The sequence below is a fragment of the Phodopus roborovskii genome, unplaced genomic scaffold (assembly GCF_943737965.1).
Source record: "Phodopus roborovskii unplaced genomic scaffold, PHOROB, whole genome shotgun sequence".
Taxonomy (NCBI): Eukaryota; Metazoa; Chordata; class Mammalia; order Rodentia; family Cricetidae; genus Phodopus; species Phodopus roborovskii.
In genome coordinates this window covers 7,478,786-7,499,799 of record NW_026126636.1, presented here as the reverse complement: position 1 = coordinate 7,499,799, position 21,014 = coordinate 7,478,786, and the positions used below count along the sequence as shown (strand labels likewise).

The window sequence follows — 21,014 nt, the reverse complement described above, 5'->3', positions numbered from 1 at the left end:
GGGGCGGGGCGGCCTCTTCATGGGAGAAGGGTACTATTTGTGTGGGGGCGTGGTCCGAGGGAAGGCGGGGTCTCTTGCATATACAGCAGGCGGCGGGCCAATGGGCGGGGCCAGGGCGGGGCGCCGAGGGAGGGATGCTCCTCCGCCCCCGGAACGGAATCCTCCGGGGAGCCGAGCTGGCTCGCGCGCTCGCATCCCGCACCAGCCGCCGGCCCCGGGCCCGGCCCGCGTCAGACCGAGCCGCAGCCGCCACAGCAGCAGCAGCACTCGGGAAGCCGGGCCCAGCCGGGGCCGCGGGAGGCGGGGGCGCCCGGGCCCTGGATGTCCCGCAGCGCGGCGGCCAGCGTGAGAAGGGCGGGCGAGGGGGGCTCGGGCCGGGGGCGGCGCCGCTGCTGATGTGGCGTAGGGTGGGAGACGGCAGCAGCGCCCGGATGGAAAGAAGATGCCAAGGCTGGAGAGGGTGGTCCTGGGTGCGGGTCCGGGAACAGGCTCCCGGCAATCCTAAACCTGCCAGACTGGGGTCTCCAGCAAAGGCCATCTCTGCGAAGGCCCTGGAAATACGGATTCCCCCCAAATCAAGGACAGGGCTACATAAATTCTAGGTACAACTCCCTGGGCAAGGTGTGGTGTTCAGGATCCGGGACACAGTTCCCTTTATCAAGCTAAGGCCTTAACTGAGCCGATTCCAGACAAAATCCGTACTCTTCCTGCCAGGGGGTTCTTCGAGCACAACAGCCCCGATTGAGGTCTTGAAGATGAGGTCCCTGGTTAGAGCTGGCAAGGCCAAGGCTGCGGGGATCGGGCGGGGGGTGGTGGTGTTCGTCCAAGTACTGTCTACTCCCAGGGGTCCTGGATCCAGCCTGCCCCCGCCCCCGCCGCGCCCCGGACCCTTGGGCGGTGTCCCAGGCAAATCCCCTTCTCAAAACAAGGTCCCTGTGTCTGGAACTCCACCCCAGCGTGAATAAAATAAGGAGAATTTCAGGCATTCCCCTACCCCCACCTCCACCCCATGCTTAGTCAGGGGTCTCAAGACGTTGGTTTCCTAGGCCACCCCTTTTGTCCCTAGGGCTGCTCAGCTGTCTAAGAGAGGCCCCACCCGGAGACAAAGCTCAGCCAGAGCTAACCCCCCCAGACTCCAGGATTCAGCCTGGACTGGGGGCGGCTCCCCAGAGACCCGGTGGAAACCTGTCTGCAGCCTCTGTGGTGACCGTGGGCTTTGTGTGTGGTACTGGGGGGGGGGGCTAGAAGTGTGACCTGGTGTTTGTGTGACAGTGGCTGTGTATGTGTGTGTGTGTGCGCGCGCGCGCGTGCCCGTGTTGCAGCTGGCAAGGATAAGGAATCCTACGTTGTTTTATCTGCATGCTGTTGTTGGATGTGCTGGTGCCTATGGGGTGTGTGTGTGTGTGTGTGTGTGACCCCAGTGTATGACTGGGGTTTTGAATAGCAGCTGCTCTCTCTACTTTTTAGACTGTGTTTAGAAGGATGTGTGGTTGTGGTTAGGAGGTTGTGTCTGTGGTTATGTCTTTTGTGGCCGTGTGTGTGTGTGTGTGTGTGTGTGTGTGTGTGTGTGTGTGTGTGTGTGCGTGCGCGCGCGCCTTGGTAAGTGTCAATATCCGTGTTGGGTTTGGATGTATGTGTGGCTGACTGAAGATGTGGGTGGAGTTGTGACAGTGTGTAAGTAGAATTGTGACTGTGGCCATATGTGGCTCAATGTTGTGCTTATGTCTGATTTTGTACATAAGAGTGACATTGCGTTCGGTGCAAACTCGGGGTGGGGGACTGCCCTTGTATTTGGAGTCATAGTGTGCCTGTGGGTTTGGGGGATGGCAGTGTGTTTGACAGTGGCTATGTGTCCTTAGCCAGGTCTGCATATGTGACTGGGGTTGTGTAAATGGCTCTCCACCCAGCTGTGCGATACTGAGTATGTATGTACTGAAGCCGCCTATGTGTGATTTGAGTTGCAAATATCTGAAACTCTTGCCTGTTAGGAAAGGTTAATCGTGTGGGGCTCCAGCTAAGGATGTTGCCTGTGTACACTGGGGTGTGTAGGTGATAGTTTCTATTCCTCTGTGTGTGTGACCCAGTTGCCTGTGACCCTGGGTGACTCTATGCTGGTGTTCTAGACTATGAAAGTGTGTGTGTGTATGTATGTATGTGTCTGTGTGATCTGGTGATGAAGTGATCGTGTACATGGCTGTGTCTAGGACCATGCTTTCCCTGTGAAGCCAGCTATAAATGCTGTGACTGGGTCATGCCGTTTATGTGTGCAGCTGTGTACTTGTATGGAGAACTGAACTGTGGGTGTTAAGTTTCTATGTGTGACATTTTGAGTATTAGTGGGGCTGTGACTTTGTCTGTCCATGTGGGTAGTGACTGATTATATGTAGCCACGTTCTTGTCCATGTGAGTTGCCTCCTCATGGAGACTGTCTGTGATAGGGTAACATGGGACTGCTGGGTATGGGACACCAATATGACAGATGGCTGGGCACCATTGGCAGACTGATTCCATACACAACTGTTTCAGGAATGCATGTGGCTGTCTGAGGGCAGCCATCCTTGGGTCCCTTGACCTCTGGCTGATTATAGGCTAGGTCTGTAGTGCTCTGGATATGGCCACCCGTGTTTGCAATGTGTGGCGGTATATAAAGAGCGGTTTGTACATAAGAGCGGTTGCCACAGGGGAGTATGTAATAGATGAGATGACCAAATGTGGCTATGTCACTAGTAATGAGTATGACTCTGTCAAAGTATGAAACCAAAAAAAGAGTGTTGTGTAAGCGACACTGTTTGAGGTTGAATGGCCTTGTGTAGCCACAGCGGTGTGTGACTGGCGGGGGGGGGGGGGGCACAGGGGACTTGGTGAGGCCAGTGAGCCTCCGTCCATGTAGGTGTGGGAACATACGCAGATGTGACAGTGGCCAGGTGCTCGTGGGTGACCAAATGGGCGGCCTATCTATGTATGCCTCTGCCTGGGGTGTGTGCACGTGTGCCTGGCCCAGCTCATTGTACATAGCTAAGAAAATGAGTGAGTAAGTGCCCGTGGTGGGCTCACGCACAGGCATGCACGTGGGCATACAGCTATGGCAGAGCTGTGCCTGCTGGTGAACACAAACATGTGGCCAGATGTTAGTGACAGTTGTATCTTATGACCTGAGGCTCGCAGCCATTATGATGTTGTGTCGTAAAGTATGCCGAGCTGTGACCGAGCGCTAAGAAAACTCGGTTGCCGGGTGTGTGTGGCTATATGTTTGTGTATAGCCCTGGACATGATGCCAGAGGGCAGAGCCACTCACTTAACAGCATCCCCTTGGGTACTGAGGGACCCATTAGTGTACCCCAACATACCTACTCCTTCCTGGGCCCTTCGAACCAGGTGGCTGGTCTCCCTAGTAACAGTTGCTATGACTACTAGGGTTCTTACTAGGGAGCCTGAGATGGAGGGGGTTGGCTAAAGTCCAAGGTGGGGGTTGAGTAGGGGACTGAATCCCCCTCAGCAAACTTCTCATCTTCTCACTCCTTTGAGCAGGGTGGACCCAGGAGACCTGATCAGCATTTGTCCCCAGCCCCCTCTGGGGCCTCGGGGCCCCCCGAAACCTTCAGGACGGAGTCAGGTGAGTGACCGGCTTGACAAAGGACAGGGTTTGTATCGGACATGGATCATGGTTGTGACTAGTGTGACCAGAGGAGCTGCCAACCTCTGTCACATAGGTTTCATTGCACACTGAGTGTCTGTCAAAGCCCCCATTGTCATAGACACACATCCTAAACTCTCACCTATGGGTACCAGCAGCCCCCCACAGGCAGTGATTGTGTGCGGATTACACTCTTGGAGGTACACACTCAGACCCTCACACGTCCACAGATTTACACTTCAGCCTGCACACACAGATGATTGCCACATGCTTGTCAAATGCAGTCACAAGCACACTTCCAGGTTCACTAAGTGGCTACTTAATCACACTAACACACAGGCATGTTCATGTGCATACATCCACAGACCCTCCCGGATACACACAGGCGGCTACTGGCACTCACTCTACCCATATTCTTTTTATTTTTTTAAGCTTTATCTATTATGTGTACAATGTTCTGCCTTCAAGGGCACCAGATCTCATTACAGATGGTTGTGAGCCACCATGTGGCTTGAACTCAGGACCTCTAGAAGAGCAGCCAGTGCTCTTAACCGCTGAACCATCTCTCCAGCCCCTCTACACCCATTCTTAGAAACACACTCAAGAGATATGCATGGCCAGATATGATCGGTGAGGGCCTATAATTCCAGCGATTGGGAGTCTGAGGCTTGAGGCTTGAGGATCAGAAGTTCAAGTCCAGCTTCAGCTACATAGCAAGCTTGAGCCCAACGTGGGCTACACGAGACCCATCTCTAAAGCTGTAAGATGGTAGTGCTTGCTCATAATCCCAACAGCCAGGAGGCAGAGGAAGGTAGCAACTTCTAGGCCAGCCAGGGGTACATAGTAAGATGTGTTATGAGTATATTTTCCCACCGGCCTGGTTCCAGTGTCACGCCAGTCCCAAATAACACACAGAAACGGTCTCTTAGATATCATGCTGTTGGCCTGTTACTAGCATTTCTTATTGGCTAGCTCTGTCTTAAATAGTAACCCATTTATATACGTCTAAGTGTTTCCACCTGGTCTTACCTTACTGGAGAGAGGGTCCGGCATCTCCCATCAAAGATGTTGTTGGAAATAAGGAGAAATAAGAGGAAGAAGAAAGAGATACACATTGACAGTCCCCATCCAGTGTGCACACATCCAGACAGCAGTATCTCTTTATCTCAGGCTGGCTTTGAACTCACTATATTACCAATGGTGGCCTTGAACTGGTACTCCGGCCTCCATTTCTCTTAAGTGCTGGAACTGAAGGCCACCTGGCCCCGTTTACGCAGTGCTGGAGCTAGAACACAGGGCTTCCTGCATGTCAGGCAAACACTTTATCAGCTGAGTTATGGCCTCAGCCTGGCAGGTGCGCTTCTGTAGACCAACAGCCTCACACACAGCATCTGTGAACCCCCCAAAGGGCTATGGTTTTGCTCACACTCTTACAAATAGTATTCAGCACTCTTAGATGGCAGCCACTTGTCCAGAGGGCACACCGATGGCCATGGTCTCAATCCAGCCACACACCCTCATCATTGCTTTGCAAACACACTGTCAGCCTGGAGAAGGACCTGGGACATCCCTGCTTTGGGTTTTTGAGTGAGTGAGTTTATTAAGTATATCGCAAGCAAAAGTACAACAGTAAATATCGAGTAGCAGATAAAAGAACATCAAACTGGCTTTCACATCATCCAGCAGACATGACTGGAGTGGCCTGATTGAGAAGGCAAATAAAAGCATTAATACCCTCACCCAAAGCCACCTGCATAAATCTCATCAACAGCTGCCCTCTTGGACAGAAGCTCTAAAGGATAATGGTCATACCCTCATAGAAACATTGCTCTGTGGAAAGCAGTCATGGATACACCCCTTCAGGACCAACGATCCATCCAAGGCAGCATGCATACAAAATACAAGTTCTCACAGACAGTAACTGTACAGAGACACAGAACATGCCCCAGCACACATGCGTGGCCACTCAGACACGAATACCCTCCAGCAGAAACCTCCAGAGACACGTGCTCACAGATAACGACCACTCTTGGGCATGCAGAGTCCCTTGCAGCCAGTACACAAAGACACAGAACAGTCATTCCCATAAGGAGTCTTTATACAGCCAGCCTCGCCAAGGCACACTACCCCTGACTGTTAGAAGCACATACCACCCCTGAGGCCTTGCTTCCTCTGCACTCAGTTGTCATAGAGACCTGTACATATGTTACATTCTCTCGCTCTTTCTCTCGCTCCCCCTCTCTCTCCCCCTCCTTTTCTGTCTCTCTCCTTTTTTCCTTGAACTTGGAGTTGAAGCTCTGGCCTTGCCTGCTACATGTTCTTACCTCTCATCACCTTCACTGACCCTCATATCCTCAACACCTCTGACATTATGACCCTTGACCCCTAGTCCTCAAACTATTGTTCCCTTTGCATCTCTGTGGTTCTTTCCCGTCATACCCCAAACCTCTGAACCCCTAATGCCCATGACCTGTGATTCCCGCCCATGCAGACCTCCATGTCCCTTGGCGCATGTCCCCACAGCTCTGCACACACAACTCGGGGACCTTCTACATTTCCAGTATCCACGGAGTAGAGCTGCTCACCACACCTGCTCATCCAGCAAGGCCTTCGTGCTGTAACCTCATCTCCATACCTTGACCTCCGTCTTTGACCCATATCCCTGTCCTATGTCACTAGACGGGGCAGGCACCATGAACAAGTTAAGGCAGAGTCTGCGGCGGAGGAAGCCAGCCTATGTGCCCGAGGCATCACGCCCACACCAGTGGCAGGCAGACGAGGATGCGGTACGCAAGGGCACATGCAGCTTCCCTGTTAGGGTGAGTGCTCAGGGTGGGTGGTAGACTGGGTTGCCTGTGTTGTGTCTGTTGTGTGTCTTCCGGTCCTGGGGCACTGGGCACAATCGTCAAAAGCCCATTGCTATGAGATTTGTATGTAGGGCTGTGTGACTGTGACTGTGACCGCCAGACCTTCCATAATGTTAGGATTAAAACACACTTGCATGGCGCCACTTGCCTGCAGTCCTAGAATGTGCCCCGATCACGTTTGTAGAATTGGACCTTGCGGCCCTTGTGTGTAGGTAGGCACGGTAGTCACTGAACTACACACACACACACACACACACACACACACACACACACACACACACAGCCCTCCTTTCTTCTTTCCAGGCTCTGTCTCATGAAGTTGTCCAAGCTGGCCTTGAACTTACTCAGCAGCCTAAGCTGGCCTGAACTCAAGATCCTCCTACCTCCCCCTCCACTGACAGCACACATAACACATTCTGTCTTATGCCAGATATTACTTGGGGGATAATCTTGAGGGGTAGAGAGTTGTCACCGAATTCTTCAGGGGTTCATAGAAGATAACATTTGTGGGGCTCTTTTCCTGCTCTGGGAATTCTGGTTTATAACATATTCCACTTTCCCCGGGAGATCTCTGGATTCTGGGCCTGAGCTGTGGGATTCAGCCCATCCCCCTTCTCATCTGAGACACTACATCTAGGTTCTCAGCCTGGTTTTCTCTTCCCTAGAAGTGGACACAAAATGTGAGGGGTTCATGTGGCAGGCTCAGGAAGTGCAGGTGACATCAGGGGCCATAGAGCAGCCCTGTGGCCTCCTCCATCATGTCCTCAGGCACACAGAAGCATGCTGGCCCTCAGGAGGCCAAGAGTGGGGTATGTAGAGGCCCAGCGACAGGCAGAACCCAAATCTCTGGGCTAGGAATGGGGTTCCTACCTTGCGGACTGGATTGGAAGTGCAGAACGAACGAATGCGTCTCATGAGCTGAGAACTGCGGCCCTGAGTGTGGAGAGGCCCAGCGGTACCCACAGTGATTGACTACTGCTCATTTCCTTCCCCCCTCCCCCCACCCAAGTACCTGGGCCACGTGGAGGTAGAGGAGTCCCGCGGGATGCATGTCTGTGAAGGTGCTGTGAAGAAGCTGAAGGCGGTGAGTGAGGGGCTGGATCCCCCCCCCCCCCCCCCGGGAGGAGGCAAGAGCAGCCTGAATGAGGTAATCCTGACCAGGCCCCTCTGTTCCCTGCCCGCACCCCAGATGGGCCGGAAGTCCGTGAAGTCTGTCCTGTGGGTGTCAGCTGACGGGCTCCGAGTGGTGGATGACAAAACCAAGGTAGGAGGGCTGTACTGGGGTGGAGGAAGGCTTCCCACCCGCCGTGGACGCTCCTCTAGAACCTTCTAGACTCCGCCGTGTGTGTGTGTGTGTGTGTGTGTGTGTGTGTGTGTGTGTGTGTGTGTTCCTCCATCAGCTTGGCTGACTGCGTAGTCCTAATTCGGGCATGAGGGCTGTGGTTATTTGAGAGCTGGTATGCGGAGTGAGTGGGTGAATGCACCAACTGAAGCAGCCACCCCCTCACCAACTGAGAAACCATGGACACACGATTTAACCCCTCTGGGCTCCCATGGCCTCATCTTAAAAAAAAATAGGGCTGATAATAGACCCTGTCACCAAATCAGAAAGTCTCTGTGTAAAATCGGGCTGGCGGGATTGTACAGTGAGTGGTTAAAGCACTTGCCACAGTGGCATGAGGGATTGAGTTCAGATTCCCAGAGACCCACGTGAGTGCTAGTGTCCCCCCCCCCTATAATTCCAACCTCAGAAAAGTCTCCCGAGCCAGCAGGCTGGCCAAATCAGTGAGCTCTGGGTTTGATTGAGAGACCCTGTCTCGACGAAGGTGATTGGCTGAGGATGCTTTACCAGTCTTGGCCCAGGCCCTCCATAAGCTTGTGCACACACATGCGCCTCCACACACAATGGAAAAGGGGGGACCAAAGCCACTTCTGCCAGGAGCTGGGGTGTGGTGGCACAGGTGTGTGATTCTAGCCCTAGGGAAGTTGAGGCAGGAGGATTACAAATCTAAGGCCAGCCTGGGCTTCATGCTGGAGAAAAATAAAGAAAGAAAGAAAGAGAGAGAGAGAGAGGGAGGGAGGGAGGGAGGGAGGGAGGGAGGAAGGAAGGAAGGAAGAAAGAAAGAAAGAAAGAAAGAAAGAAAGAAAGAAAGAAAGAAAGAAAGAAAGCTTGGCATATCAACAAATGTGGGTTGTTACATGTTTTGGGTTTTTGTTTTATTTGAGGCAGAGTCTGGCATAACCCTGGCTGGCCTCAAACTCAGTTTTGCCAAAGATGGCCTTGAACTTACGGTCCTCTTGCCTACACCTCCCAAGTGCTGGGGTGAGGCGTTCATCGCCATGCCTGGTTCCTGCAGTGCTGAGATGCAGCCTAGGGTTTCCTATGTATTAGGCAAGTGCTCTACATCCCAGCCCTCTTTTGTGTTTAGACAAGATCCCCAGGATCCAGGGTTGGGGGCTTTTTCTGAGGCAGGAGGATGAGGTCCTTGCGCAGCGAGGCAAACAGCTGTATCGTTATCACCTGAGCCTTAGGCTCTGGGCATCTGTTTGCTCCTCTTTGCCTCCCCTGACTCAAGCCTGGAGACCCCCCCCTTCCAGGACGTACCTAAGGCATGCTGGGAGTGTTGAGTCACCTTAGCATTGGCTGCTCCTTTGCCTGAACGCCCTGCCTTGTCCAATCAATTCTTCCTCCACAAAGCTCTGCCATGGGCTGGGTTAAAAGGCGCTTCCTGGCTCCTGCAGCCCTCCAGTCGAGTCTTTCTCCTAATAGCCAGGCTGGCTGTGCCTCTAGGCTGTCTCCTCCATCGCAGGTGGATCTGACAGGCTGAATCGAGGTGCTGGAGCAGGCTGGCCCGTGGCTTTCTCCGTGACATTTGATTCGGGGTGACATTGTGTCGTTTACAATGCCTGCCTTCTCAACCCTTCCTAGGACTTGCTTGTAGACCAGACCATCGAGAAGGTGTCCTTCTGCGCGCCTGACCGCAACCTGGACAAGGCTTTCTCCTACATATGCCGCGATGGCACCACACGCCGCTGGATCTGCCACTGCTTTCTGGCGCTCAAGGACTCAGTGAGCACTGCAAGCTGCTGGGGTTCTCCCCCTCTCTCTGCATGCCCCAGGGACAAGCCCTGGCCCTCTCATCCTAAGAAAGAGGTGTGGTGGTGGTGGTACATTTCTTCAATGCCTTCAATCCCAGCATTTGGGAGGCAGAGGCAGGTGGACCTCTGTGAGTTCAAGGCCAGCCTGCCTGGTCTACAGAGTGAGTTCCAGGACGGTTGGGTCTCCACACAGAGAAACCCTTTCTCGAACAAACAACAAAAGAAAGAAATGTGTGCTGGGTGGTGGTGGCGCACACCTTTAATCCCGGCACTCAGGAGGCAGAGGCATAGAACTCTCTATGAGTTCGAGGCCAGCCTGATCTACAGAGTGAGTTCCAATACAGCCAGGGTCAGAACAGAGGAACTCTGTCTTGGGAAAAAAAAAAAAAAAAACCAAACAAAAACAAAAAAGAAGGAAATGTGCATAGCCTCTAATGGGAGCCTCTAATGGGATGTGAATACTTCGTGCGTACCAAGCATCAAGGGAAACCTTGGTTACTATCGACCTCTTAACAGTTCTAGTATTATCGAATGTGTGCATGCCTAATTATTATGTGTGTGTACCACGTGCATGCAGATACGGTAGAGGGCAGAAGAGGGCGTCAGATTTCTGGAACTGGAGTCACAGGCAGTTGTGAGCTGCCTGATACGGATGCTGAACCCAGGTCCTCAGCAAAAGCAGCCAGGGCTCCTAACCACTGAGCCATCTCTCCGGCCTCAAACTTTTGGCCTTCCTGTCTGTGTCTCGTAAACGTGAGGGTTACAGAAGGCATCCACCCTCACGCTCCGCAGCCCACACAGCTTTGCTTCTGGTCAGCCACACTGCGGTCAAGGATGTTTCTAGGGTTCCTTCGGCCTCAGTATATTTGGCCTGTGGTTCTTTTCTTTTTTCGGAATTATTTATTTTATTTTTTAAAAGATATTTTGGGGGGTCAAGAGAGATGGCTCAGCACTTAAGAGCACTTGTTGATCTCGCAGAGTGCCAAGATTTCATTCCTGCCACCCACACCGCAGCTTACAACCATCCACAACTCCAGTTCCAGGGCATCTGGTACCGTCTTCTAGCCTCTGTACACACCAGGCATTCACACAGTGTACTTACATAGATGCAGAAAGCTAGCATACACACAAAAATTTTTGGTTGTGAGCCTAGCCTTTAACGGCTGAGCCATCTCTCCAGCCCCACACAAAAATTTTTTAAAAAATCTTTTTTTAAAAGTAGGCTGGGGTGACAGTGAACACCTTTAATCCCTGTGCTTGCAGGGAAGAAGCAATGGATCTCTGTGAGTTCAAGGCCACCCTGCATATTGAAGTCCATGCCATCCAGAGCTACAGAGACCATGTATCAAAGGCAAAACAAAACCCAAAACAAACAAACCACCAAAAAACAAATACATAAAGGTTTATTTGGGACCCAAGAGAGGGCATGGTGGGTAAGGGCACTTGCTGCTAAGCCGGGCTCTTGAGGTCAGTTCCCAGGATCCAGAAGCGGAAGGAGAAAACCAGCTCTCACATGTTGTCCTCTGACCTACACACACACACACACACACACACACACACACACGATAAATGTTTAAAAATTAGTGTTTTATTTTATTCCTTGTGTTTGGTAGGAGGAGAGTGTAGTATATCAGTTATCCACTTGCTGTGTAACAAACTGCTCTGAAATTCTGTGTGCGTGTGTGTGTGCGTGTGTGTGCGCGTGCGTGCGTGTGTGTGCGTGTGTGTGTGTGTGTGCGCGTGTGTGTGTGTGTGTGTGTGTGCGTGTGTGTGTATGCAGAGTACACGTGGATCACAGTTATCAGAGGATAACTTCCAGAAGTCGTTTCTCTCTTCCTACCATGCGGGTTCTGGGGATCGAACTCAGGTCATTGGCCTTCATGCCAAGTCTTTTACCCACTGAGCCATCTTGCTGCCCTTTCTCTAGAGTTTTTAAGAATTTGAGTCAGATACTGGTGGCTACTCGTTTAATCCCAGCACTCGGGAGGCAGAGGCAGGCGGATCTCTGTGAGTTGGAGGCTAGCCTGGTCTACAGGGCAAGTTCCAGGACAGCCAGGGCTGCTTACATAGAGAAACCCTGTCTCAAAAAAAACATTAAAACGAAAGAAAGAATTTGAGGGAGACCAAGCTGGGTCTCTCTCATTTCATTATGCCCTAGGTAGTTTCTGGAGCTGTGACATTGGCAGACTGGGCTGGGGCAGATCAGTCCCCCTCCCCCACGGCACAGGTAGACCAAAGACTCTAAAGCGAAGGGAAGTGACTGAATGTGAGTTTGCCAGTAGGAAGCCGTGTGGCCGTTTTGGATATGGTTTGGATATCACCTAGCCTGGCGCCAAGGGACTATGTGTTCATTGAGCCATAGAGGTCTTTCCAGGTTAAGCGGGGGCGGGCGGTGAGGACACAGCCTCCACTTCTGATGAGGGACTGAGAAGTTTTGGAAGAGCGCATGGGGTGAGAAATTCGCTGTGGCTATTTTTGGAAATGGTGCTTGCCTGTGCTTGATTGGTGGTGTGGATTCAGTGTCCAGCCACCTGGCTGTGTGTGGGATGTTGGGCAGAGTGACATCCCTACTCTGGGGACAGCCGCAGTGGCTTCTCCAAGAGTCATGTGACCATACACAACCAAGTTTTCCACATGGTCCCATAGTCCCTTTCTTCCGATGTGGCCACACTGAATACATTTTTTCTTTTCCCTGCTGGTCACTTAGTTTGGCTCTTTTAGTTGGCTTTTGAGGACAGGCACTCAGACCTCATTGGGGCAAGGTTGTGACCTTCAAGTCTGATGACATTCCTCTGTTCTGTTCCTTGTTGCCTTGACACCGGGTCTCCATTTTGGCTAGGCTCTCAGAACCCTCTAGTCTCCACCCCCTTTCCCCCCCCCCCCCCCCCGTCAGTGTTGGGGTCACATGGAGCCAGGCCTGGCTTTTTATGGCTGCGAGGGATTCAAACTCAGGCCCTCACACCATGACTAACTGAGCCATCTTTTCCAGACTTGTACTAAGAGTCTGGTGTAGCCCAGAGTCTGGTGTAGCCCAGGGCTAGCCTCAAACTTCCTATGTAGTCCAAGAAAGCCGAGTGCTGGGATTTCAGGTCCAGCAGATTTTAAACAGTGATCATGGAATTCTTTTTATTTTTTTTAAAGATTCATTTATTTATTATGAATACAACATTCTGCCTGCATGTATCCCTGCAGGCCAGAAGAGGGCGCCAGATCTCATTACAGATGGTTGTGAGCCACCATGGGGTTGCTGGGACTTGAACTCAGGACCTTTTGAAGAGCAGCCAGTGTTCTTAACCACTGAGCCATCTCTCTAGCCCCGATCATGGAATTCTTAAAACTTCTTCAGTTTAATTTTTAAAAAATGTTTAAATGAAACATGTAACATTGGCCATTTTGAATTGGACAGTGAATCTGGGCATGGTTCGAGGCAGGAGACTTGGAACTATAAGAGCCCCTTGAGCTATAAAATGACCTCTGGGCCACTCTGGGCTACCTAGTAAGTCTCTCTCTAAGTTAGTTTGGTGGTTGGTTGGTTGCTCAGTTAGGTTTTTTGTTATTGTTTGTTTGTTTAAACGGGATCTCATTATATAGACCAGGCTGGCCTCGAACTCACTAGAGATCCACTGCAACACTTCTGGCATTCTGTTTCATTTTTGAGATTGACTGGGCTGCTCCGGTCCCTCGGAATTCCATGTGAATTTCGGAACCAGCTCTTCCGTTTGTGCAAAGACACCATTGGGTTTTCACAGAGACGCCATTAACTGCGGCTCCCTCTGGAGAACATTGCTGCTTTATCTGTATTGTCTTCCAGTCTAGGAGCACAGGATAGCTTTCTGGGTATTAGGCAGCCTTTAGTTCCTTTCCCCAAGTGGCTTGTATTTCTAGCGTAGGCGCCTTGTGCCCCTGAGGTTATATTTATTTGTGTGGGGCTGTGGATGTGTGGGGATGCTTGTCGAGGCCAGAGGTCAGCATGGGAGATCTTTTCTCGTCTCATTCACTACTTTTTTTGTTTCTCCATTTTGTTTGTTTGTTTTTTTGAGACAGGGTTTCTCCATGTAGTCCTGTCTATCCTGGAACTCACTACATAGACCAGGCTGGCTTTGAACTCAGAAACCTGCCAGTCTCTGCTTCCTAATTGTTGGGATTAAATGACTGTGCTACAATGCCTGGCTCTCTGTGCTGCCCAGGCTGATCCTAATTTCCCAGCTCAAGTGATTGGCTGTGTCCCCTCCCCCCCCCCCGCACCACCACCACCCACCCACCCCCGCCCCGCCCCTGTAACCAGGACCACTGCACCTGTGCCACTTGGGCCTCTAACTTATCTGCTCTACAGAAGAGCACTCAGGTCCAGAGAGGCGAAGGGATTCAGCGGCGGTCCCCTGGCTGCAGACATCCAACCTGGTGTGACATTTCTAACCAGGCCACCTCTCCTGCAGGGCGAGAGGCTGAGCCACGCCGTGGGCTGCGCGTTCGCCGCCTGCCTGGAAAGGAAGCAGCGTCGGGAGAAGGAGTGTGGAGTCACAGCCGCCTTCGATGCCAGTCGCACCAGCTTCGCCCGAGAGGGCTCCTTCCGCCTGTCAGGAGGTGGCCGGCCCGCGGAGCGCGAGGCTGGGGACAAGAAGAAAGGTGGGTGTGTGCACGCTGGGGGGCAGAGTGGCCCAGGTGTGACGGGTACGTCTAGGAATCCCTGCAGAGCAGCTGGAGTTTTCAAGACAGGGCGCCTGCGGCAAAGTCTGATTACACTTGGCAAATCTCAGTTTTGACAATTCGTGGGACAGTATGCTAGGTGCTAACCTGAGCAGAACTTTCCACAGCACATTAAGTCACCCTACCTCAGGGCTTCAGTAAAGCGGTTGGGGTGGTGGCACTTGTCTTTAATTCCATCACTCAGAAGCCAGGCAGACAGTGTCTCTGAGTTTCAGGCCAGGCAGGAGATGCATAGAGAGACCCTGTGTCAAAAACACATGGAAACTAGGCTCTTATAGTAGCCTTCATCTCTAGGACCCAGATTTGATTTACAACATGTGTGATTTACACACACGTGCGTGCGCTTGTGCGCGCACACATGTTCACAGCCATCTATAACTCTACTCCCAGAAGACCCAACACCCTCTTCTGGCCTCCGAAGGCACTGCACATATGTGTACAGACACATGCAAGCAAAACACACATGCTCATAGAATAAAACCAAAGATTCAAAAGAGGACATTTTTCTTTACAGACTTATTTATTAAGTATACAGTGTTCTGCCTGCATGTATCCCTGCAGGCCAGAAGAGGGTGCCAGATCTCATTACAGATGGTTGTGAGCCACCATGGGGTTGCTGAGACTTGAACTCAGGACCTCTGGAAGAGCAGCCCCCTCAAACCCCCGAACCATCTCTCCAGCCCCCTCAAAGGAGAGCTTTTTAAGGAGGTGCAGGAGTGTTGTCGGGCCGTGGCTCTTGCAGCTTCTGAGTTTACAAAGAGAGCTGTAGCAGAGGTGGTTCTGATGTCTCGGGACCCTGTGCCTTAGAAAGCGCTGCACTGCTTGTGCAACCAGAGGGCAGTTTGCAGCGAGGTCTGCCGGGCTGGGCCGCTCAGCTCACACTCAACTGTGCTACTGGGCCAACGCCCAGCCTGAGGCCCACGCCTTTTGCACTTAGCGCACTGAGCCGGGCAGCAGAGCCCCGCCTCACACACAAGTTGCTTATCTGAGTCCAGTGATGGCTTAACTGACCTTTCAAGGCAGCCCAGAGAGGGCAGGGAACTTCTTGTGGTAACACAGCAGTGAGAGTGGGCGAGAGGTGGCTTCCTGCTTCCAGCCTCTCCTGGGAGGATGGGAGGGAGAAGCAGCCCTAAGCAGTAGCCCAGCCACCACAGTCACTGTGGTGAGGCAGGGTGTGTTTGTGCCCTTGAAGAGCCTGCAGTTTGAAATGAAGACTTGGAAGTTTCCTCGAAGACGGGGCAGTCCAAGGGTAGAGGGGACCCAGGCTGAGGGGTTAGAACAGATCGGAAAGGATAATGTGAGTCAGTGGAGCCTAGAACCCCTGGTCACAGCTGGAGAAAGAAGCATGAAGGAGGAGGGCATCCCTGAGGTAGACAGAATAGTGGGAGATGGGGGGGGGGCACAGAGCAGGGGGCAGAGAAAGACAGACCGGACTGCAGGAGATGACAGGGCTCTCCGGAGTCCTGTGACTTTATTAGCCACCTCTGTTGTCATATTAGTAAAATGACCATATTCGCGAGGGGTTGCTATGCGTGCGTGGTTGCGGGAAGGCAATAAGTTGACATTTGCAAGTCTCCTGGGGCAAAGTCTCACAGTTCTTTGCTTACCCAGTAAATGTAAATGATCAGGAAAGGAGGGGGGTGGCGTCTGAGAGCAGCTGAGGAAGACAGAGCAGGGATGGGAAGCTAGAGAGATGGAGGGTCAGCCTCAGCCTTGAGGACAGATTCCCACTGGCCTCCTGAGGAAGTGATCTTGGCTTGGCTGCAAATCATGAACTTTGCAAGGTTTGGGGGACAGGATGTGTGAGGTGACAAGGTAGTTCTGGGGAATGACCAAGAGGACCAGATGGGGCTGGATTGTAGCTCAGTGGTAGGGGACTGCCTTAGAATCCCCCAGTGAGGGGCTAAGGGTGTGGCTCAGTGATAGATTCCCTGCCTAGAATCCCCCAGTGAGGGGCTGGGGTGTGGCTCAGTGGTAGAGCCCCTGCCTAGAATCCCCCAGTGAGGGGCTGGGGGGCGTGGCTCAGTGGTAGAGCCCCTGCCTAGAATCCCCCAGTGAGGGGCTGGGGTGTGGCTCAGTGGTAGAGCCACTGCCTAGAATCCCCCAGTGAGGTATAGCTAGCTGGGGTATAGCTAGCTTAGCATAGAATGCTTGGCTACCATGCACAGCACCCTGGGTTCCATCCCCAGCACTATAAACACAAGGCCTTTGGGGCCTGGTTTCCAGTGCCTTAAGTGAGATGACTAACAAACCATCTCTTGTGTCTTCAGCAGAGGCAGCAGCTGCTCCCGCTGTGGCTCCTGGCCCTGCTCAGCCTGGGCACGTGTCCCCAACACCAGCGACCACATCCCCTGGTGAGAAGGGGGAGGCAGGCACCCCGGTGGCTGCAGGCACCACTGCAGCTGCCATTCCCCGGCGCCATGCACCTCTGGAGCAGCTGGTCCGCCAGGGCTCGTTTCGTGGGTTCCCAGCGCTCAGCCAGAAGAACTCACCCTTCAAACGTCAGCTGAGCCTGCGGTTGAACGAGCTGCCATCCACCCTGCAGCGCCGCACCGACTTCCAGGTGAAGGGCACAGGTGAGCCCTTGGATCGGGAGAAAGGAACATCAGAATCAACCAGCACTGTCTGATGGGGGCAAGGGACGGAGGAGAGATGGTATACGTTGTGATTGATTAGCACTGCCTGCCAGGGGCGCCGGTGAAACCTGTGGCACATATATGGTTGTTAACAGTGTCTGCCGTGAGCAAGGGATAGAGAGCTAGCACAAATGGTGCTTGGTAAGTCATGTCTGCTATAGAAATATGGTGCAGCCACCTTCAATTAATAGTGCTTGCCGTGACGAAAGGAAATGGGCAAGGTGGCACACATTATGCCTGCACCAGGCAGCTATGTCTACCACGGGCAAGGGAAAGAAAGGAAGCAACGTGGATGCTCTTTATGAGCTTGATGCTCTCTCTAGACATTTGATGGGAAGATCTATGACTCATATTAAACGAATGACAAAAGGATCTCTCTGGCTCAGGAAAGGAGAGGATGGCAATAGATTAGCAATGTCTGCTTTGGTTGTGGGTAGAGGGATAGCATACACCATGATATCCTGATGTGTGCTATGAGCAAAGACAGTAGGCTACACGATTAATTTAGCAAACATTCCCCTGGGTCGGGCAGGGAAGAGAGCATCAGTGTTTGCCTAAATGAGGCTTCCAGATTTTGGTCAGTAGAATTACAGAATGTGTGCAAGTAATGGGTAGAGTAAGCAAACAGCACAGTGGAGGCGGGGCGCTGGGCAAGCATTGTATTTGATTATTAATGTCTGTCCTGGGTCGGGGGAAAGCAAAGGGGTGCTGTTTGTCATGGCCAAAAAGCAATTTCTGAGGGAAGCATGCTGGCTGGTGTCCCAACGCTCCAAAGGCAGGAGGATGGTGATTTCAAGGCCAGCCTGGGCTACCTAGAGAGATCCTGTCTAGAAAGCAATGCCTGCCATGGGCTGGGCGATGAAAGACTTGGTACCATGTCATGCCGTTGCCATGGGAAACAGGCAAGGGGCTATGGAGAGGTCCTGAAGCCTTGAGGCTGACTCTTGCTACCGCTACTACCTGCCTACTACCTGCTGCAGGTGGGGCTCCTGGCTCCCACGGCGGTGGAGACGGTATGGCGGGGTGTGGATTCCTTTCCACTGGGCCACGGGCAGACGACAGTGCGTATCGGGGATGACGCATGCTCCATGTCCTGCAGCACACTCTTGGCTGTCGCACACCCTACACTTGCAGTCCGCGTGCACCCTGACATCGAACACGCGGAGTTGCCACACTCGTGCTTGAGAGGGCAGGCTTCCCAAGCCTTGCACGCTCACGTGACAGTGACGTACATGTGACACAGACACTGGAAGTCACCAGCCCAGAGTCACATATGTGCAGAAATCACAGGCACCGGAAGTCTGCATTCAGAATCACGTGCCCAGATTTACACATTTAAGAGGCCACGCCCTTAGCTTCACACAAACTCAGAAATCTCGTACACGCAGACACACACACACACACACACACACACACACACACACACGTCTCTGGCGCACATGTAGACAGACTGTCAAGGGACACCACACACTTGAACCTCCATCACACTTGGAGGCCTGCACTGGGTTCCTACGTCACATTCCCGTCGTGCCCTTGAAGACAGCATAGACATCTGCTGAGCACCACACATGCCAGCCTGGTTTTGATCTTCCCAGGCTCTTATGAGACCATCTTGCCTGTTCTGTATCTCCTGTCTTGCTGGCGTAGTTTTATTTCCACCATGATGACGTATTGTTAAGCCGGAGGAGTGGCCAGGGACCCACTTCTGAAACCCCAAAGTAGGATATGTGATCCCCAGCCAGTGAGCATCCGTGTAGCCAGCATCCATTCCTTCAGGTCCATGCACTTGCTGGACATGTGGTAGAATGCACTATTTTAATCAGTACACATTGTTGATAGTTTTCAACATCTCTTCTGGTTGCCATCATTTAGATCTTGAGATCCTGGTTTGGGATTGCTGTGACTGTCTGTTATCAAATGCTACATACTGGCTTTTGCCATTACACCACTCTCTTGCCACACACATCCATGTGCACAGTTATTTTAGTGGCCATGGTCACCTGGTGACCTACGTACCTCTGGAAGAAAAGGCTAGGCCGCACAGGGGTCCTGAGAACCCAGGGTAAAAGTGTGGTTTCAGCAGGCCAGAACCTGTTTGCTCATCTCTGCTGTCCTGTGACCTCACAGTGCCTGAGATGGAGCCCCCTGGTACCAGTGACAGTGATGGCATCAATGCTCTGTGCACACAGATCAGCTCATCCTTCGCCAGTGCTGGAGTGCCAGCATCAGGACCACCATCTGCCACAACAGGTAAGAGCAGCCCTTCCACTGGGCAGCTATACTCTCCAGTGGCCCTCGAGCATTCCTTTGCCCACGAAGGGCCATCTTGGAAATCCTAGGAATGGATGGATGGTTTAGGGTTAGAATCTTTTTTGTTTTGTTTCTCTGTAGCTTTGGAGCCTGTCCTGGAACTCACTCTGTAGACTAGGCTGGCCTTGAACTCACAGAGATCTGCCTGCCTCTGCCTCCTATGTGCTGGGATTAAAGGTGTGCGCCATCACTACCCGGCGATGGTTAGAATCTTTTAACATTGGCCTCAGTGCTGGCCAGTGAAGGGCAGAGGGCTGTGTGGGCGTCGAGCATTGATCTGTTTAGACTTTTCCATCGAGGGCTGTAGTGTCTCAGAGCTGTCTGTTCTCCACTGCACACCTGTTAGGAGTTAACGGTGACGTCATCCAGACCGTGGGTGAGGACTGACCTGGGAATCGCAGGCGGTCTTGCTGTAGAACCTGGGCTCTGATCTCCATGCCACCCTGACTCCTAGTCTGGGATTCTTCATGGCAACCTGTTCTCTTTCACTTGCCCACTCCAGGAACTTCTGCCTGGGGTGAGCCCTCCGTACCCCCTGCAGCTGCCTTCCAGCCCGGGCACAAGCGGACCCCTTCAGAGGCTGAGCGATGGTTGGAGGAAGTGTCCCAGGTGGCTAAGGCGCAGCAGCAGCAGCAGCAACAGCAGCAGCAACAGCAGCAACAGCAGCAAACCGCCTCCGTGCCACCAATGCCCACCTTGGCCCCCGCCCTTCCACCCTTTTCTGCCCCAGTGGGGCCCTTTGACACTGCAGCTGCCCAAGTGGCTGTGTTCCTGCCACCCACACACATGCAGCCTCCATTTGTTCCCGCCTACCCGGGCCTGGGTTATCCACCCATGCCCCGGGTGCCTGTGGTGGGCATCACACCTTCACAGATGGTGGCCAATGCCTTCTGCTCAGCTGCACAGCTCCAGCCCCAACCTGCCACACTGCTTGGAAAAGCCGGGGCCTTTCCCCCACCTGCTGCACCCAGTGCCCCTGGCGGCCAGGCCCGTCCACGCCCCAATGGGGCCCCTTGGCCCCCAGAGCCAGCGCCTGCCCCAGCCCCTGAGTTGGACCCCTTTGAGGCTCAGTGGGCAGCACTAGAAGGCAAACCCGCTGTGGAGAAGCCCTCCAACCCCTTCTCTGGTGACTTACAGAAGACCTTCGAAATTGAACTGTAGCCCAAGTTGTCCTGCACCTCACTCCGGAGAGGAGGCCCGGCCTCCCCCCCTAACGCTGCTCCCCGGGCTGTGCCCCTCACCGCTCCCTCTAAGCCCTTCTCTCCGCCAGCCCTCACAAACCACTACAGAACCGATATTGTGATGCCTAGGTTGCGCCAAGATGGAATTCAGGGATGGACCCAGCCTGGCTTGGGGAACCATTTCACTGCCGGACTTAGGCTGGCGATACCCCTTCCCCAGCCCCAGTCACGGAATGCCCTCGGTTCAAGCTACTTTGCCCCGTTTCTGTTGCCCTTCACCTTCCAGTGTTGGGCAGGATGAAGTTGGGATGTCCACGTAGGGGCTCTCCTGGGCCCACCTCAAGCCTGGTCATCCCCTCCCCGCCCCATAAACACAGCACAAGCCAAGGGCTTCCCCTCTGCCCGCGCTGCGTTCACTGCCAATGCTGTGCTTGCCCAGCCCCCCTCCCCGATTCGGGGGGGGGGGCAAGTCTTCCGGAGGGCCGAGGTCTCACGGGGTGGGGCCCCATTGGGGACCCAGGAGAAGGGGGAGGGGGGAGGGATAAAGATGCTCAGTTACCTCATGTTGGTGCCCGCTGGG

The 21,014-nt window shown here is 53.2% G+C and overlaps 1 protein-coding gene across 4 annotated transcripts; it reads left to right on the top strand.

Moving 5' to 3' along the window:
* The first annotated feature begins 136 nt into the window (after positions 1 to 136).
* Numbl (NUMB like endocytic adaptor protein) lies at positions 137 to 20,950 on the top strand. 4 transcript variants are annotated; one of them, XM_051206918.1, is made up of 10 exons: positions 137 to 345; positions 3,529 to 3,613; positions 6,314 to 6,453; positions 7,511 to 7,585; positions 7,691 to 7,765; positions 9,431 to 9,571; positions 14,037 to 14,226; positions 16,581 to 16,883; positions 19,071 to 19,193; positions 19,756 to 20,950. In XM_051206918.1, the coding sequence occupies exons 1-10, from the start codon at positions 322 to 324 to the stop codon at positions 20,412 to 20,414; spliced, it is 1,815 nt and encodes a 604-aa protein (XP_051062875.1). In that variant the 5' UTR covers positions 137 to 321; the 3' UTR covers positions 20,415 to 20,950. The 4 variants fall into 4 exon arrangements, with proteins under 4 accessions (XP_051062875.1, XP_051062874.1, XP_051062876.1 ...); XM_051206917.1 differs by having other exon boundaries at positions 138 to 345; positions 16,578 to 16,883; XM_051206919.1 differs by lacking the exon at positions 137 to 345 and adding an exon at positions 414 to 602 and having other exon boundaries at positions 16,578 to 16,883.
* Positions 20,951 to 21,014: the final 64 nt, after the last annotated feature.

What these genes read in the sequence shown, in the direction of transcription:
- Numbl (XM_051206917.1), top strand. Translation starts at nt 322, where the DNA reads ATGTCCCGCAGCGCGGCGGCCAGC. An exon ending in CCCGCAGCGCGGCGGCCAGC is followed by an intron (nt 346 to 3,528) that starts GTGAGAAGGGCG and finishes TCCTTTGAGCAG; the next exon opens with GGTGGACCCAGGAGACCTGA. An exon ending in TTCTGGCGCTCAAGGACTCA is followed by an intron (nt 9,572 to 14,036) that starts GTGAGCACTGCA and finishes CCTCTCCTGCAG; the next exon opens with GGCGAGAGGCTGAGCCACGC.